Raw genomic sequence first — 16,600 nt, forward strand, 5'->3', positions numbered from 1 at the left:
CACCGTGATATGGTGCCTTGTGCACCCTGACACCCCATTGCATATAGTGCCAGGGGCAGTCTCCATCTAGCACCCAGGGCAGTGCTGCCTGACACAGTCAATGGAAACAGGTGGGGAAGCCAGTGAGCAAAAGGGAGGTGACATTTCATTCCATGAGCTTGATCCATGTGGTACTGAGCAGACTACCTCCAGCTCCCTTGCCCTCCTCTGCTTGACTGGTAGGTAGGTGGGGACGAGGGCAGGCGTCATTTTCCTGGTGGGATCTGAGTCTGTTCCCAATTTGAGGAGCTGAGAACCCACTCAGAGTAGTCCTTACCCAGTACTCCTGGCACTGTGGCAGAAGAGTACATGGGAGGGAAGTGTGGACGCCCCAGTTGGGCATCAGTATCCTCAGAGTGCCCTGGGAGGGCACTTGAGCTGGTCTGCAAAACTGGATGGTCCAGGAGTCAAGTGAGGCTAGGAGAGGTGCTCAGTGTACCTCATTACTAGGATGTGGGAGATGCCACCTCAGGCCCTTGGGAACCTCTGAAGCAAGCAGGGCCTTCAGGGTGGTCACATTATGGCAAAGGCCTGGCATGCAACTGTTCTTATCTAGACTGCCATCTTACACTTCTCCTCTGGAAGGTGTGGGTACATACATCTTGTCCCTGATGCCTGGCTACTACTATAGTTTCAATCCCTTGGAGTTCACAGGTAAAAAAGATGGTGTCCCTGGTGCTGATAGTGGTACAGATGACTGCGTTTGGATTGTTCCCAACACAGACTAGGGAGCAGGAACAGCCCTGCTCTGTGGACAGGGACAGCCTCTAAGGACTCAGGTGCATACACTTGCATGACAGAGCCGAGCTCTGAGCCCAGGCAGCTCTGATGCTGAGTCACCTCTCCCAGTGGACTCTACTAGTCCAGTTGAGGGACCAGGGTCACTGGTAAGACTGATGCAGGTGCTTCCTGTGGATATGCACATGGCTCTTCCAACCACCTTGTTTTAATTAAGTAGGTCCAGGTGGGACACAGTGTAAGACATGATCTCCCTGCTGCCCCCTACTGGTCAAGTAGGGAGGTGCCATCTGCATGTATCAGGACAGGAGATTCAGATGGCTGGCCTTATTCTCAGTGCAGTCAGCAGACAGTTTGTGGAAGACTTTCCCACAGCAGAGCAATGTCCTTACTGACCCATAGAGGACAGCATCCCAGGCAAGACAGGGTATGGCAGGGCACACATGAGGCCATCACCTTCTATTCACACTCCTCATGGCCTTTCACCAAAGAGCTGGGGCTGCCCATCTAGCCTTCCCACCAGCTTTGGTCACTGTGTGCTATGTGCCCAGGGATGGGGTTTTTGCCTAAGTGAATCTAAATGGCATCTGGAAGAAGACAAGGATATAGGGTGAGGCTATGAGGGAGGTGAAGCCTGTGGGGACAGTGGGCAGATAGCATGGAGGCAGGCAGGAGTGTCTGACAGTGAGCCAGCTGAGCCCCTCCTCTTCCAGGTCAGCCAGAGCAGCCTCACTATGCTGTCCTCACCATCGCCGGGCCAGCAGGTGCAGACCCCACAGTCGATGCCTCCCCCTCCCCAACCATCTCCACAGCCCGGCTCTCAGCCCAATTCCAATGTCAGGTAGGCCTGGCCAAGAATGGCCCTCCCCATCTGGCCCTCAGGGCAGGCCTGCCCAGTGCCCCTGGCTCAGATCCGCTTCCTTTCATTTGGCTGCAGCTCGGGCCCTGCTCCATCCCCCAGCAGCTTCCTGCCCAGCCCCTCACCACAGCCCTCCCAGAGCCCAGTGACAGCTCGCACCCCACAGAACTTCAGTGTGCCCTCCCCTGGACCTTTAAATACCCCTGGTAAGTGAGACCTGCGGCTGGGGTGGGCAGAGCCCTGGGAGGTGTCAAGAGTCACCTTCATCTTCACAAGACCTTACAACTTGTAAGGAGTGCAAGAGCTCTTAGATCACTCAGAGCCTGAGCACCTCACCTAAGGATTCACTGAGAGCCAGCCTCATGCACCATGTCCCACAGTGAACCCCAGCTCCGTCATGAGCCCAGCAGGCTCCAGCCAGGCAGAGGAACAACAATACCTGGACAAGCTGAAGCAACTTTCCAAGTATATTGAGCCCCTGCGCCGGATGATCAACAAGATTGACAAGAATGAAGGTGGGGCCAGAGGCCAGGGCTGGGTGCAGGGGCCCCACAGACACTCAGAGCCTGCATCTTAGTGTCCTCTCTCTGTCCCAGACAGGAAAAAGGACCTGAGTAAGATGAAGAGCCTTCTGGACATTCTGACTGACCCCTCTAAGAGGTGAGCTTTGCAGAGGGTTCTGGGGCGGAATAGTGCTATACCACAGCTTGTGGAGGGCTCCCAGGGCTTGTGATGACCTAGGTTTAGCAAAGTGGTCCAGCAGGTCTTTGGGCCCTGCCAGAAGCCTCTGAGGCTCCATGTAGGTATGTATTGGGGCTTCAATCCCAGACTTCACCTCCAGCACCCAGCCTTTGCACTACTCCACAGCCACTGCTGTGGAGCTCATGCTTCTATCCTTTGGCCACCATAGTTTGTCTCCTCAGGTCCTGGTTTACAGTGGCCTCACCACGTCTACCTGAGGCTAATCTTTAGCTCTGCCCAACTTTTCAGTAATCTTTGGCTAGCAGCTATGTCTCAGTCACCTTGTCTGCTGCAGGGCTAGCAGCAGCCATGTGGCTCATTGTGGAAATGAAGCTATAGGTGATGCCTATGAGAAATATGTGGGTAGCCATGGCTTGCCGTCTTCTCATCCCTTTTCCCTTCCTGCTGGCCATGGGCTGCTATGAGCACCTGAGCTGGGACAGCACTGCAAAACTGTGCACATTGTTTCTCTCCTATCTCACTGCCTCAGCTCAAGCTCTTGCTTGCTTTCTAGAAGTTTCTCTTAATTCTGCTTATCTGTGTTGAATGGTAATCACTGTTCCACAGCCCTCCAGGTCTTCTTGGGTTAATTATTCATTGGGGTTTTAGGGCCAAGGGGGACAGGGACTGGCCTAGATAAGACTGAGGCCTTAGCCTGGTTTGGGAGCAGCTGGCTACTAGCTGGGGTTTCTATGGAGGTTTCCAATGACTAAAGCCTAGAGAGGCCAGGCAGGCAATGGTTGGGATCAGCACCCAAGAGTCACTGATTCCCCAAGCCCTCTTGCACAGAAACCAGCCTGCATTCTCTCTCTCCTCAGGTGTCCCTTGAAGACCCTGCAGAAGTGTGAGATCGCCCTGGAAAAACTCAAGAATGACATGGCGGTGGTGAGTGGAGTCTCAGGCACCTCTAGGGAAGTCAAGGCTTACCTCACAGCATCTCAGAAGATGTATGGGAGGAGCATTCATGGTCAAGGGCAATCAGGGCTTGGGTCTAGGCCTAACCTGGGAACTCTGCCCACAAGGCTTCTTTCAGGCCCAATTGCTGTGGAGAGTGGGAACACAAAGTCACCTTCTGACCTTGGTCCCATGGGTGCCTCTGCCACCCTGCATCTGCCAGCCCAGCACAAGGTGCTGCCCTTAGACAGTAAAGCCTGAGCAGGGCTGCCAGGGTGGGGGACTGTATCCAGTTATTGGCCACCACTGGCTACACAGGGGTGGATGTTATGGGTGAATCCTCAGGATTCTGTGATGGGTGAGGATGATGGCCTTGGGATCTGGAAGTCCTCTTCACAATGGGTGAGGCCTCAAGCTCAAGCTGCTGACTCTGTCTGTCTTATCCCTAGCCCACGCCCCCACCACCCCCAGTGCTACCAACAAAGCAGCAGGATCTATGCCAACCACTCCTGGATGCTGTCCTGGCCAACATCCGCTCTCCCGTTTTCAACCATTCCCTGTACCGCACATTCGTTCCAGCCATGACAGCCATCCATGGCCCACCTATTACGTATGTACAACCAGGGCTGGGCCTTGTGGTGGGTTGCAGGCCAAAGGCTGCATGTAACCAGCGTGGTCACCATGGCCACCTCCTCCAGGGCCCCGGTGGTGTGTACCCGGAAGCGCAGGTTTGAGGAGGATGATCGGCAGAGCATCCCCAACGTCCTCCAAGGGGAGGTGGCCAGATTAGATCCCAAGTTCCTGGTGAACTTGGACCCTTCTCACTGCAGTAACAACGGCACCGTCCACCTGATATGCAAGCTTGGTGAGTGTCCGGGTAGGATAGGGGTGACTTGGGAGAGTGAATCCTAACCTGGAAGCCCCAGGACTCTACTGCCTACACCAGAGACCATGAAATGCTCAGCCTTCAAGACACAAGTACTTCCCTCCTCTGAGCCTGCCCCTGCACTCATCCTACCAAGCTGCCCACTCTGTCCTCACTCCTCCTCCTTCCTGTTGGCCTAGCCTCAACCTCCCAGGCCTGAGCCCATGTACTCTCACCTCTTCCCCATACACAGTGGCTCTGCTTGCTAGAAACACTGGATTTACTGTGAGCAGGGTCCGTTCAGGAGCAGGGCTTTGAGGCCAGTGTTTGTGTCAGGTCCAGGCTTGGGCCAGGTCACAGGCAGCCTTGTGTGTTGCAGACGACAAGGACCTCCCAAGTGTGCCACCACTGGAGCTCAGTGTGCCTGCTGACTACCCTGCCCAGAGCCCACTGTGGATTGACCGGCAGTGGCAATATGGTGGGTGAACCAAGAGGAAACATTTGGGAACCCAGGAAAGGCAAGGGTCAGTTCTGGGCAAACAGGGTTTCCTGTGTAGCAGGATTACCTGTGTATCCCTCCTGTTTCCCCTTGCACAGGGAGGAACAGTGGTCACCTGGAGGAAGAAGAGACTCTCTACCTCCTCCCCCATTGTGTCCTTTGCCCCTATCTTACAGCTCCAGGGCAGCTATGTTTAGTCAGGGAGGGGTAAACAAGCCTACTGCTCAAGGATAGACCCAGTTGATCCTGGTGGCCCCTAGAGCTCAGCAGGGCTTACATGGGCCCACCACCAGGAGCTTGGGTGCATGTGGATCTATATGGGTGATGTGACTCCAGAGAGACTATGTTGGGTATAGGCAGTCCCCTTAGGGTGTCATAGAGGGAAAGCCTATGGGTCCAGATCCCATTGAGATTCCAGTTTTTCACTGACATTGTTGCTCTGGGAGGAGAGCCCTACTTCCAGACGAGCACAGGAGACTGATTAGGGGTTGGGGGGCTTCCCAGAGAGGTGTCCATATGGGCCAGGTTCAGACATGTCTGACTGCTTTGAGAGGGTTTGGTGTTCATGGCCTGCTGCTCTGTTGCAGATGCCAACCCCTTTCTGCAGTCAGTGCACCGGTGCATGACCTCCCGGCTGCTGCAGCTTCCTGACAAGCATTCAGTCACAGCCTTGCTCAACACCTGGGCACAGAGCATCCACCAGGCCTGCCTTTCAGCCTCCTAGCCAAGAACTGCGGGGACAGCCAGAAGCCTTGATGGGGCTGTGGACTCATGCCTCATATTGGATGTTTCTAGGTGTTGACTTCCTTAAAAAGCCTGGGATAGGTTAGCTTTCCTGCTTTTCTCTTCTGCCTTGGGACCTGCCAGACATTTCCCCATACTTGTACAGTACTGGGCCAGTTGGCTGTGGAGCTGTCTGCATGGGGGACACTTTCTAGAGAAGATTCTCCTCACACTTTCCTCCAGGGAATCAGATCCCACACTCCTTGGACTGCACTTCCTGTGATCTCTCCAGGCTCCGTGTCCACTCTGAGCAGCATGAGGGAGAACTCAGGGTCTTGTCCATGCATCTGGTTAGAATACATTTTACTCATTTCTATAAGAGAATGTGGAGGACATAGGAAAACCTTAAAGTACAATCTCTGATCGGTTTGGATTCAGGCTGTGTCACTTGTGGCAGTTGGGTCATATCACAGGGACACTCCTGGATTAAGGGCACAGGCTCCATTTTTGAGAGAAGTTTATCCTGTGGGCAGCAGTGAGTTCCCTACCACCAGCTAGGTGGGTTCTGCTCACACTTCTTGAAGCTCTTATTCAGCACTGTGAGGGAGCAGTGGCATCTGAGGAGCCTGTCCCTGGTACCCGTGTGCTGCTCTTGGGTGAAGGATGCCATGTCCCTGCTGTGAGGGATGAAAAGGGACCATTTGGGCATTGTCCTGAGGACCTGGCATCATCAGAGTACCCTATTCTCTGTGCTGCCCCCAGAGTGGAGGCTCCTTGTGGGATGCAGCTGTACATTGCCTCCGTGTGTTGCCTTTCACACTGAGCACCAGCTGGCAGCCCTCTGGTGATAATAATTTCCCCTTTTTATATGTGCACTACCCTGTCATATGTGGTTCTTATAATAAATTTATCATTCCCGTGTTTCTCATGAGTTAATCACTGCATCCCCTTCTCTGTGAAGCTGGGGACCATTGTTCTGTTAGGGATGCTGTCAGTCTTGCAGGTGGACAGTGTCCAGTCTAGCCCAGGATGCTCCAGATCTTAGCTCCTGATACAGTACACTATTCCTCAGTCTGGTTCATGCCCAGATTCCTTGTCAAGGTCCTTCTGAGATTAGTGGCCAGGAAATGGAGCACGGTGGCAGAGAGCCTGTAGGATGGCACTAGGCCCTGAACTGACCGCCACAAGGTGATATGTGCAGCTGCTATTCTGATGAGGGGAGGTATGGCATTCTGGAGGAGAAAATTCTCCCGAGACGTGGCCCGTCCAAGACAGCTCAGCTGGACCAATCAGCAGTGTTGGTGTAGCAAATGACAGCATCTTGCCCCTAGCAGTGTCCAGTCTGGGCAGGAGACCCAGAATAATCATCGCTTGGAAAGGCAGCCCCTGGCCAAGACAAGGGGGGGGAAAACCATCTGGCCTCCAGGGAGATGCTTCTTTTCTGGGAGAGTTGCCAACTCATGGGATGAGCAAGCCCTGGCTGCCCAGGCAGGTCCCTTCCAAACTAGCAGAGAGTTACTTCAAATGGCCAGGAGAAAACAACTGATAGCCAGTGAGGAAGGAGACTTAGGACTTGGAGAAACAAGTTTTATTTTCAGTCTTCAACAGGTAGCATAATATTTATTTCATAATTTGGTTTTGTTTTAATGCAGAATAGCAAAATAATAGCTAGAAAATAAATAGTTTCTCAATTCTGAGATCAAGTACTTTATCTGTCATGGGTTTCCCCAGTCTTGGAATTCATCGTGGCTTAAAAGTAGTAGAAAGCATATGAACTGCTGCACAGAGAGCTAGCCTCCAGCTGTGGGCACTGGGCTCAGAGAACTGAGCGGTGCAGGCGCCGGCTTTGCACCACCTGCAGCCTTTTCTGCCGCTCCGCAAAATTACTCTTAAGGCTCTGTTTAAGCGCGGGCAGGATACCACGCTCTGCTGCAGGCACTGGGCTCAGAATCAAGCTGGGAATGGGGAAAGGGGCAGTCACTGTAAGCATCTTCAAGACCTTTGGGCCCCTGGGGTAGAAGCTGGACTGAGAGCTGGCAGCCCTGCCTGAGACCAGCCCTCTTCCCTGTGGCCATCAGACTATTACCCACTCTCCTGTGCCAGGAAACTCACCATTTCTTTGAGAGGCCCTTGGTCAAGACCTTGGGGAACTGAGTGGCCTCCTGGTCCCTGGGGAAGGAAGTCAGCAGTGAGCCCCACACTAGGTCCCACTGGTGGCTGGGGCAGTGGCACAGAGGCACTCACTTTATAGAGCCAGGCCCAGCCTCCTCAGGGGCAGCTTTTGGCCTTTGGTTCCCTTCCAGAAGGGACTTGAGATGCTGCAGCTGAAAGAGAAGAGAGGCATGGTGGGGTACAAGGTAGGGCCTGTAGAGGTGCCAGGCCATGCCCTGCCCAGGCCTCACCTCTTGTGCCTGTAGGAGGTTGGCGTTCCACAGCTGCCGGATGACTACCTCGCACTGCTGTACTGTAGTGGGCTTGCGCAGGTGTGGAGGCAGGCTCATCAAGGGAGCTGCTCCTGTCACCTGCCTGCCCTTGTGCTGGGTGACCCCCACAAAGGTGGCCCCTGAATTAGAGTTCTCCGCATCCTTGTCTCTGAAATGTCATAACAGCAGCCCAGAGGTGGCCTAAGGAATTGATCTTACCACCCTTCCCACAGCAGTGTCCATGCCAGTGTGGGCCCATGAGGGGAAAAGGGCCATCTACATATCTTATGCTGGGCCTGGCTCCCTTCTGCTGACCAAGGTTCTTTGGGAACCAGGTGTGTTCTTTGGGACCAGCTAACTGGGTCCTAACCTCATGGCCAGCAGGTCTTCTCACTGCAGGCTGGTCTCTAGGGAATGTTAGGTCTGTTCAGAGAAGTGGGATCCTGTCCAACTAACTACACTATTCCAGATCATGTACTCTAGCATTCCAGGGAGGTCCAAGAAACAGTGGTCACCAGATTTTAGTTCTGCTGTGCCTTGCTGGCCCAGTGCTTTCCAAAGGCAGGCACCCAACTCCAAGATAATCAGTCAGGCCCACTCACTGTGCTCTGTGGTGTGGATTTGTTTTTGGGTTTTTTTGTGTGTGTGTGGTTTGTGTGTGTGTGTGTGTGTGTTTTGTTTGTTTGGTTGGTTGTTTTTTTTGTTTTGTTTTGTTTTTTTGATACCTGAAATTAAATTCCAGGATGTTTAACCACTAAGCCACATCCCCCAACCCTTTTTAATTTTTACTTTGAGACAGGGCCTCACTAAGTTGCTGAGGCTGCCTTGAATTTACAATCCTCCTGCCTCATTCTCCTTGGTCACTGGAATTACAGGTGTACACCACACCAGGCTTACTCACTGTGTTCTTGGTAAAAAACTAATTTGGAAATCAGATCGGTTTTTTTTGTTTCTTTTCTCTGAGAAAGGTTTAGGAGCTGCAACTGGTCCTCTTTTTGGGGCCCTTGTCAGCACAGGGACCCTCCAGGACCCCCAGGGAAGAGGAAGAAGGCAGCACCCAACAGATAGCCTGGTAGCTGACTTCATGAGCCAATGGAGAAGTGGGTGAAGAAATCTGCTGTTCCCAGGGTGGGAACCTACTAAGTGCAAGCCTAGGGCCTTTGGGTTGCAGGCCTGTGCCTTGATGCAGGTGAGCCTTACTTGGCCTGCCCCTGCACCCCAGGGACTCTGTCCAGCTTGCTGCTGTGAAATAGGGCAGCACTGAATGGCTCCTCTTCCAGGTCCATCTTCTGGGGGGCATCAGCTTTCGACTCTTGCCTCTTGGAGCTGGGCTGGGGCTTTGCCTTGCTTTGAGAGTTGGCTGCAGGTCAGACCCGACAGGGCCAGTCACTGCCCAAGTCCTCTGGGATCAGCTGCTTGCACCCAAGAAGCCCCTGCCCCTGCCCCGGTTTCCTCTGTAAATAGGAGATGGAAAGAGCCTCCCTTGGAAGGTCTGATGGGAGGAATAAATTGGGGTTCTGAGGGTAAAGTCTATGAGTCGTGCCTGCTGAACACGCCGGAACAATCAGGTGGAAGCTGGCTTCCATTTGGAGTGAAATAGAACTGGGGAAGAGCACTGGAACTCTGCATGGGTTTATTCTCTAGGCCCAAGCCCAGGCCCATTGCCCACTGGTAAGGAAGCTTGGCCTCTTGTGGCAGTCAGAATGGGAGAAGAAGCTCTCTGCTCCCTTCATTCCTCAAAAGATGTTATAAGGCAAGGGCTCTGTGGGCAGGATCATCCCACCTGCATCTTGCCTATCTGGGCATAACAGGTCAACGGGCCTTCTGCTGGACAGTCTGTGCACATCCTCCCAGGGAGACCACTGGGGGCCTTGGCAGGCACTTAGGAGTCCCCTCTATCAGTGAGTCCAACTGATCACACTCCTGCCCAGGTGGGGCTGCCATAGTATCTTGCTGCCCTGCAACAATATCCCAACCCTGTCCTGTTTGGTAGCCTTCCTTCAAGGCCTCCCTCTGGGCCACGGACTTATCCCACTCTCCTCAGTCTCCTGTGACTTCAGCTCTCAGAGTACCAGGGACTGCCCTTCTTGGCTCCCTTTAACTAACCCTTCTCCCCTGAATCCATGGGGTCTTCCCAAAGTCTGCTCAACATAAGACCACTATGAGCTTACAGCTCCCTGGTCAGCACCCATACTGGCCACCCCAGCCTTGGGCCCAAGTAGGGCCCTTGCTCAGAGTACATGGGGGGTCCTGGCCCACTCACCTGACACTGTTGAATTGGAGATGGACTTGTTGGACTGAAAGCTTGATGTGGACATGCTGCCTGTAAGAGAGAACATGCAAGGTTCAACCCAACATGAGAGTAGCTACCACCCAAGAGCCCACGTGTCCCAACCTCCTGGCCTTCGCAGGCCTCAGTCCTAAATGTTTGTGGGGACTCCTCCCCAAACCTGGTGGGGATGTGTCCTGCCTGTTCTACCCAACACTCCCTTGAGGCAGCCCCATACCCAGCCAAGTTCCCAGAGGAACAGAGGCCACTGGAAAAGTTGTCTCCTGAGGGGTATTCATAAAGCAAGGAAGTTGTGACTTAAAGAACATCAAGTCCTGAGTGAGAGCATAACCTCTCCTGGTGTCTCATTAGGGCCTCCAGTCCTGCAGGGCTAGAGCTACTAACTTGGGCTACACTTTGCCCAGAACAGCTTGCTAGGGCTGCTCCAGAGGTTATCTGCAGATAAACCAGAGTGTTGTTCCTCCACTCTATTTTCTGCATGTCTTCAGGAAGGGAGAGCCCTGGGCACCACCTGAGATAGGATGTTCCCAAATGGCACCATTTGCCAGTCAGACCACCTGATGTTCTAAAGGTAAGGAGAAGAATGAACCCAAGAACTCAATAGGGGTACCCCTGGGCTGGGCTAGGGAATAGGCAAGGAGAATGGGCCATAACAGGGACAAGAAAGTGTCTTGGACAAGTGCTGCAGGCTGAGTCTCTGCTTCTTTTCCCACTCATTCCCATGGTGTCTACAGAGATGATGGCAGGAAAGATTTCTCATAGGGAGTATACCCAGAGTCACCTCTTCCAAGGTTTAAGGGACCAGAGACAGGGCTGAGAAGCCAGAGGGTAGTGAAGCCCTGGAGGAAAGGGGCTGTTCCAGGGCCCCCACCTGATTCAGGAGCTCTGCTCAGATGAGGAAGGGTCTGCAGCCCCATCTGCTCAGATCTCAGGCCTTGAGACTGAACACCTGCTGCACTGCATAAAGTTACCCAGCTGTGGGGGAAGTGGCATCTATTTAGTTCCCCCAGAACCAGTTCCCACTGAGTTAGCATGCCAGATGGACATGAGCAATCTGGGGATGGGGGCTGCAGTAGACAGAGGTAACTTCCTATCAGGCACTAAGGGGCCTCAGCCTTACCTTTCTTCTGTGGCTTCTGATTCATTATTAGCTTGTAGTGGAGATCTGGAAGCAAGCACATGTTCTCCTTGTCATTTTCAAAGCCATAGCTTCTCTGAAAGAAGAAGCTTGGCTTGGCCTGCCCTGCCTACTCCCTCCTAGTCCCCAAGAGTCCTGGCTTGTGATCATGGCTGACTGGCTCTTGCTTGTAGTTCCTGCCAGCCTTTTCTACCAAGTCTTTGCCCTAGGCCAGAAATGCCTCTGGCTGTTCCCTGTCATCTCCCACCATGTCCCTAATGTCTGCAGGGCACACTGCCAGCCAAGGCCTTGGCTCCAGGGGTAGAGAAGTGAATCATGATAACCCAGCCCTCCAGGAGGCCCTGGACATGAATGTGCAAATGTGAGCAAGACAATAATCAAGTGATGCCCAGATATGGGGCTGGCCAGGTCAGGTGTCAGGAACCAGGGTGAGACTCAAGAAGATATGTGGAAAGGTGCCCTAACATGACAGATGCCATTACTGAGTCCTTGTCAATCCACATAAAGACAAAACTAGAAGCAGGCCAGAGAAACTGAAGCAAGCAGGACCAGGTGATGGGCAGAGACGCTCTAACTAGTGAGGCCAGAGTCCCAACAGGCTTCAGATTCTGTGTCAAGCATGGCTTAGCTGGTGAGGAGACCCCAAGGATGCAGTTAGAAAGACCCTGCCTGGGAATAACATGGACACTCGTGGAGAGGTCCAGACAGTGTCTGCCCTTGATACTTGGTTATAATTCACTGAGCTGTACACTCTCACTTGAGTATGTTCAACTTGTTTAAAAACTTTTTTGAAAATGAGATTGGCCTGACCCTGTCCATGAGTGAGGGAATACTGCTCTGTGCCCTCCCTGTATCCCAAAACTGATCTGGAACTTATGGTGCTGTGCTTCTGGCTGCAGGCCCAGGAAGGGTTTAGGGCACCAGGAGAGACGGGCTGCGTGTCTCTCGCGTCCCAGCTTCAAGACTCACCCTTATTCTCCCGCTTCAAGTGCTCGATCTCCTCATGGAGTTTGACCAGCGTCTCCGAATGCTGCTGCTGCAGGAACTGCAGGCTCTTCTCCAGGTCCAGGACCCGCTTCTGTGCCTCGCTGAGCCCGAGCTGTGTGGGATGAGGTACCTGGTACTGGAGGCCCGCGAGCGGGCGCTGGCGTGGGCGCGATGTGGCCCGGGAGCCCGGGGTCGTCGAGCTGAGGGGCCGCGCCCCAGCCGCCACCCCCACCCCGCTCATGTCTTCACTGCCACTGCCTCCGCCTTCAGCTTGGTGGCCGGGTTGACCGGGCCTGGCGCCGCGTAGCCATGGGAACAGGCACGCCCGAGGGGAGGGAGGAGGGGCGGGGCCTACAGCCACGTTCTGTCTAGATGAGTACATTTGACTTAAAAAGCATCCTCTGACTTGAACGTTGGAACCATCTGCATTTACAGTAGGTCTTAATGCTTCATTTTTAATAGCAGTTTACTTTTTGAGCAGGAGATACAATTATAGGTTCAAAATTAACTTCCAATTACTTCCAATAATCACAGAATCTATTCATAATGAAATGTGGATAAAATAGGAAAAACAGTTGTCTGAAGGCATCAGAGAGGGGCAAAAATTAGGAAGGGAGTGAGTACTTGAAAGGAGAGCTGCTTTTGCTGTGGGGGCTCTCTCTAGTCATTTAGACATCAAATAGGACACCACAGGTTTATTGACTTAAAGCAGAGGATGGAGGTTCTATAGGCCATGGCATCTGAAAATTGAAGAAATTGAAAGAAAAATCTGTGGTTGTCTCTGAACTGTATGCACATACCTAGACATGACTCCAAGAAGGCCAGGAGAAAGACAAATCAGGCCCATGCTCCCTGGCTGGTCTCTCAGTTTTCCTGGGACCTGCTGCTGTCTTGAGGGGAAGCAACTGCTTGGAGTTGATCTGTGATGTGTTAGTGAAAGGAAGACCCAGACTAGACAGTGGAAGAAACTGACCCACAGCTCATCTAGTCTGGACTGGATATTTAAAACCCTTATGACAGTCTGGGGTTGTGAGTCAGTGGTAGAGTGCTTGCCTCATCTGTGTGAGGCACTGGGTTCAATCCTCAGCACCACATATAAATAAATAAATAGAATAAAAATTCATCAACAACTTAAAAAAACAAACAAGCAAACCCTTTAAAAACATCACCACAGGGCTGAGGATGTGGCTCAAGCGGTAGCGTGCTTGCCTGGCATGCATGCGGCCCGGGTTCGATTCTCAGCACCACATACAAACAAAGATGTTGTGTCTGCCAAAAAAATAAATATTAAAAAATTCTCTCTCTCTCTCTCTCTCTCTCTCTCTCTCTCTCTCTCTCTCTCTCTCTCTCTCCCTCTCCTCTCCTCTCCTCTCCTCTCTTTTAAAAAAAATAAAATAAAAACATCACCACATTGTTGGGAGAGAGACAAGGAGGAGGAGGTACCATTGCACTAGGCCAGATTGTATGGATGCAGAGATATCAGTAAACCTGGGTTATAAGGTTATCAAGAAGACTACAGGAAAGAACATATTTTCTTCTTGCTACAAAAGTTGAGTTGTAACAGAAGTTTGCATGGGCCAGCTTGGTGCAGTGGCACGGGCCTGTAATCCCCGAGGCTTGGGAGGCTGAAGTAGGAGTATGCCCAGTTCAAAGCCAGCCTCAGCATCTTAGTAAGGCCCTAAACAACTTAGCAAGAATCCCTGTCTCTAAAATATAAAAATGGGCTGGGAATGTAGCTCAGTGTTTAAGTACCCCTGGGTTCTATCCTTGGTACAAAAAAAAAGGGTGGGGGGAGGAGGAAGAGGAATAAAGAAGAAGAAAAAGAAGTAGTAGTGGTAGTAGTAGTAGTAGTTGTTGTAGTTGAAGTTTGAACAGGCCAATGAGTGTCATTGAGGCATTCTATGGACACTGCCATAAACAGCTGGTGGACCTGCAGCTGTTTCCTGCAAAGAAGTGGCACTGGAAAGCATGGACAGCAGCTTTCTACTTCTTTCAGAATGTTCCCATCAGTGAGCACTAGAGGATCCTCTTTGCAAGACTGGTGCTTAACCTGACAGAACTGGCCACCCTTCGGGCTGACCTTGGGAAATTGAAGATTCTGTACTCACATGAGAATTGGCCTAAACCTGTCAAGAAATATTAGAAGAGGGATTTTCAATATGGTTACAACCAAATTCTTTGATGCCTGGTGGCTAATGTGGTGGTATTCAACCCTGTTTTTGGTATGGAGTCATTTCTCCATATTTATGAAAAATATGGAAAATTGTGAAGCTGATTCCTGATCAGAGACCCAAAGATCTGAAAAGCATCATCAGACCCAAGTGCCAAGTTATTTACTTTCCCATAGATTTTCTGATGTGAGCAAAAGTCATTGTCAAGCATATTTTTCAACTTTTGTATCCAGCTTTCATCCACTGGTTTATTTTTATCTTTATTTTGTTTATTTAGTTATTTTAAATGTGGGGCTGAGGATTGAACCCAGTGCTCCACATGTGCCAGGCAAGTGCTTGATCTCCTCATAGAGCTTGACCAGCGTCTCCGAATGCTACTGGTTTATATGCATTTTCTTTTTCTTTTATTTTTTTCCTTCTTTTTTTTTTTTTTTTTTTTTTTGGTACTGGGGATTGAACTCAGGGGCACTCACTCAACCACTGAGCCACATCCCCAGCCCTATTTTGTATTTTATTTAGAAACAGGGCCTCACTGAGTTGCTTAGCGCCTCGCTTTTGCTTAGGCTGGTTTTGAACTTGCAATCCTCCTGTCTCAGCCTTTCGAGGTGCTGGGATTACAGGCATGTGCCACCATGCCAAGCTCTTCTTCATTATTTATTTATTTATTAGATGTAGATGGACACAACACAATGCCTTTATTTTTATGTGGTGCTGAGGATTGAACCCGGGTCCTGCTCATGCTAGGCAAGCGCTCTACTACTGAGCCACAATCCCAGCCCCATCTTCTTCATTTTTATTAATTATATTATCTTAAAGAGTTAAGACTTAAAAAAAAAAAAAAATCTTCCAATCTGTAACTCTATGCTGTGGCCAAAAAAACCCTTTTCTTTCACTTCTTTGTTCTGACCTCTTAAGGCAGCACAGAGACTGGCATGGACATTAAAGTCAAAACCTATTTTTATAGCTGGAATACAGTTAGATTAAGTAGAAATTCCAAAGAGGGAATTTCTCTCGGACTCTGACTTTACTGTGAAGAAGGAAAGAACAAAAGAGAATGGGGAAGGCTGGGGCTATAGCTCAGTGGCAGATTGCTTGCCTTGCATGTGTGAAGCACTGGGTTCGATTCTTAGCACCACATAAAAATAAAATAAAAAAATAAAAGCATGCTGTCATCTACAATAATTTTTTTTTTTTTTTTTTTTAAAAGAGGATGAGGAGGTAATGGAAAGGGATGTCTGGGAGCTGGGGTTGTGCCTCAGTGGTAGAGCGCTTACTAGCATTCATGAGGCACTGGGTTTGATCCTTAGCACTACATAAATGTAAAATGAAGATATTGTGTCCAGCTAAAACTAAAAAATAATTTTTTTAAAAAAGGAATACCTGTTTCTTAGAGGACATTTGCAAACTAAAGCTGAAGAGGCATCAGACAGAGTGGCCTGGTGTTTATTTCTTTCATCCCCTACTAAAGGATTTTATAGCATGTTCACCTGAGAGGGAGGGTGGAGGGGATGATATGAGGACTTCACAGTACACCTTAAGCTGAGTTTTAGTTCAGATCTATCCTGTATAATTACAAAGGTCCTACTCTGCTGGGAAATACTTGTTCAAGACTGTGCTCCAAATAGCTTAAGTTTCAAGTCAAGTGCAGCCAGCAATTCTTTTGACCCTGCTACATTTGGATGTTGTGTTCCTCAAAGGTTCATGTGTTGGGGACTTGAACTTCAGTATGGTGATGAGAGGTGATGAACCTTGAAGAGGTGGGGCCTATTAGAAAGTCCTTAGATCATTGTGAGTGAATTCTCAAGAGTGAATTGTGATAAGCCTGACTCTCTCAGGTTTCATCTTTTGAGATTTGATCTCTCACTCCCACACATGCTTCCACCATCAACCACTGGGCTTTTGCCAGAACCTATATCACATTATTTGAACTTTCAAGCATTCAAAATTGTGAGCTAAGTCTGGGGTTGTGGTTCAGGGGTAGAGCGCTCGCCTAGCACGTGCAAGGGCCTGGGTTAGATTCTCAGTGCAGCATAAAAATAAATAGATATTGTGTCCAACTACAACTAAAAAATAAATATTAAAAAAAACCCCACAAAGTTGTGAGCTAAATAAACCTTTTCTTAAAAATTCTGGTTTTCAGAGTTAAAGGAAGCAAGCTAAAAGCGTTAAGCAAAGGCTACATGTCATCTCTAGTGGAGTGGGCTGGGGGTTAGGCTCAGTGATAGTTCTGGCC

At 50.6% G+C, this 16,600-nt stretch overlaps 2 protein-coding genes and 1 pseudogene across 7 annotated transcripts in view; 2 read left to right on the top strand and 1 right to left on the bottom strand.

Annotated features, from left to right (window-relative positions):
- The window catches only part of Med15 (mediator complex subunit 15), a 73,219-nt gene extending 66,938 nt beyond the window's left edge, over window positions 1-6,281 (top strand). For all 6 annotated transcript variants that reach the window (XM_027924324.3, XM_027924327.3, XM_027924328.2 and 3 more), the window contains 9 exons: window positions 1,491-1,618; window positions 1,715-1,842; window positions 2,017-2,151; window positions 2,233-2,296; window positions 3,196-3,262; window positions 3,721-3,881; window positions 3,970-4,136; window positions 4,516-4,614; window positions 5,223-6,281. In XM_027924324.3, the coding sequence (XP_027780125.2) occupies window positions 1,491-1,618; window positions 1,715-1,842; window positions 2,017-2,151; window positions 2,233-2,296; window positions 3,196-3,262; window positions 3,721-3,881; window positions 3,970-4,136; window positions 4,516-4,614; window positions 5,223-5,359 (1,086 nt within the window). In that variant the 3' untranslated portion in view covers window positions 5,360-6,281. The remainder of the gene's footprint in view (window positions 1-1,490; window positions 1,619-1,714; window positions 1,843-2,016; window positions 2,152-2,232; window positions 2,297-3,195; window positions 3,263-3,720; window positions 3,882-3,969; window positions 4,137-4,515; window positions 4,615-5,222) is intronic.
- A 610-nt stretch (window positions 6,282-6,891) lies between these two features.
- Ccdc74b (coiled-coil domain containing 74B) lies at window positions 6,892-12,451 on the bottom strand. The gene is made up of 8 exons (XM_027924336.3): window positions 12,179-12,451; window positions 11,192-11,236; window positions 10,045-10,104; window positions 8,982-9,141; window positions 7,761-7,950; window positions 7,603-7,682; window positions 7,471-7,527; window positions 6,892-7,313 (listed from the first exon to the last, which is right to left on the bottom strand). The coding sequence occupies exons 1-8, from the start codon at window positions 12,435-12,437 to the stop codon at window positions 7,175-7,177; spliced, it is 990 nt and encodes a 329-aa protein (XP_027780137.2). The 5' UTR covers window positions 12,438-12,451; the 3' UTR covers window positions 6,892-7,174.
- A 1,158-nt stretch (window positions 12,452-13,609) lies between these two features.
- On the top strand, window positions 13,610-16,371 carry LOC139707268 (tRNA-queuosine alpha-mannosyltransferase pseudogene; annotated as a pseudogene).
- The last annotated feature ends 229 nt before the right edge of the window (window positions 16,372-16,600 follow it).

This window comes from Marmota flaviventris, chromosome 1 (assembly GCF_047511675.1).
Source record: "Marmota flaviventris isolate mMarFla1 chromosome 1, mMarFla1.hap1, whole genome shotgun sequence".
NCBI lineage: Eukaryota > Metazoa > Chordata > Mammalia > Rodentia > Sciuridae > Marmota > Marmota flaviventris.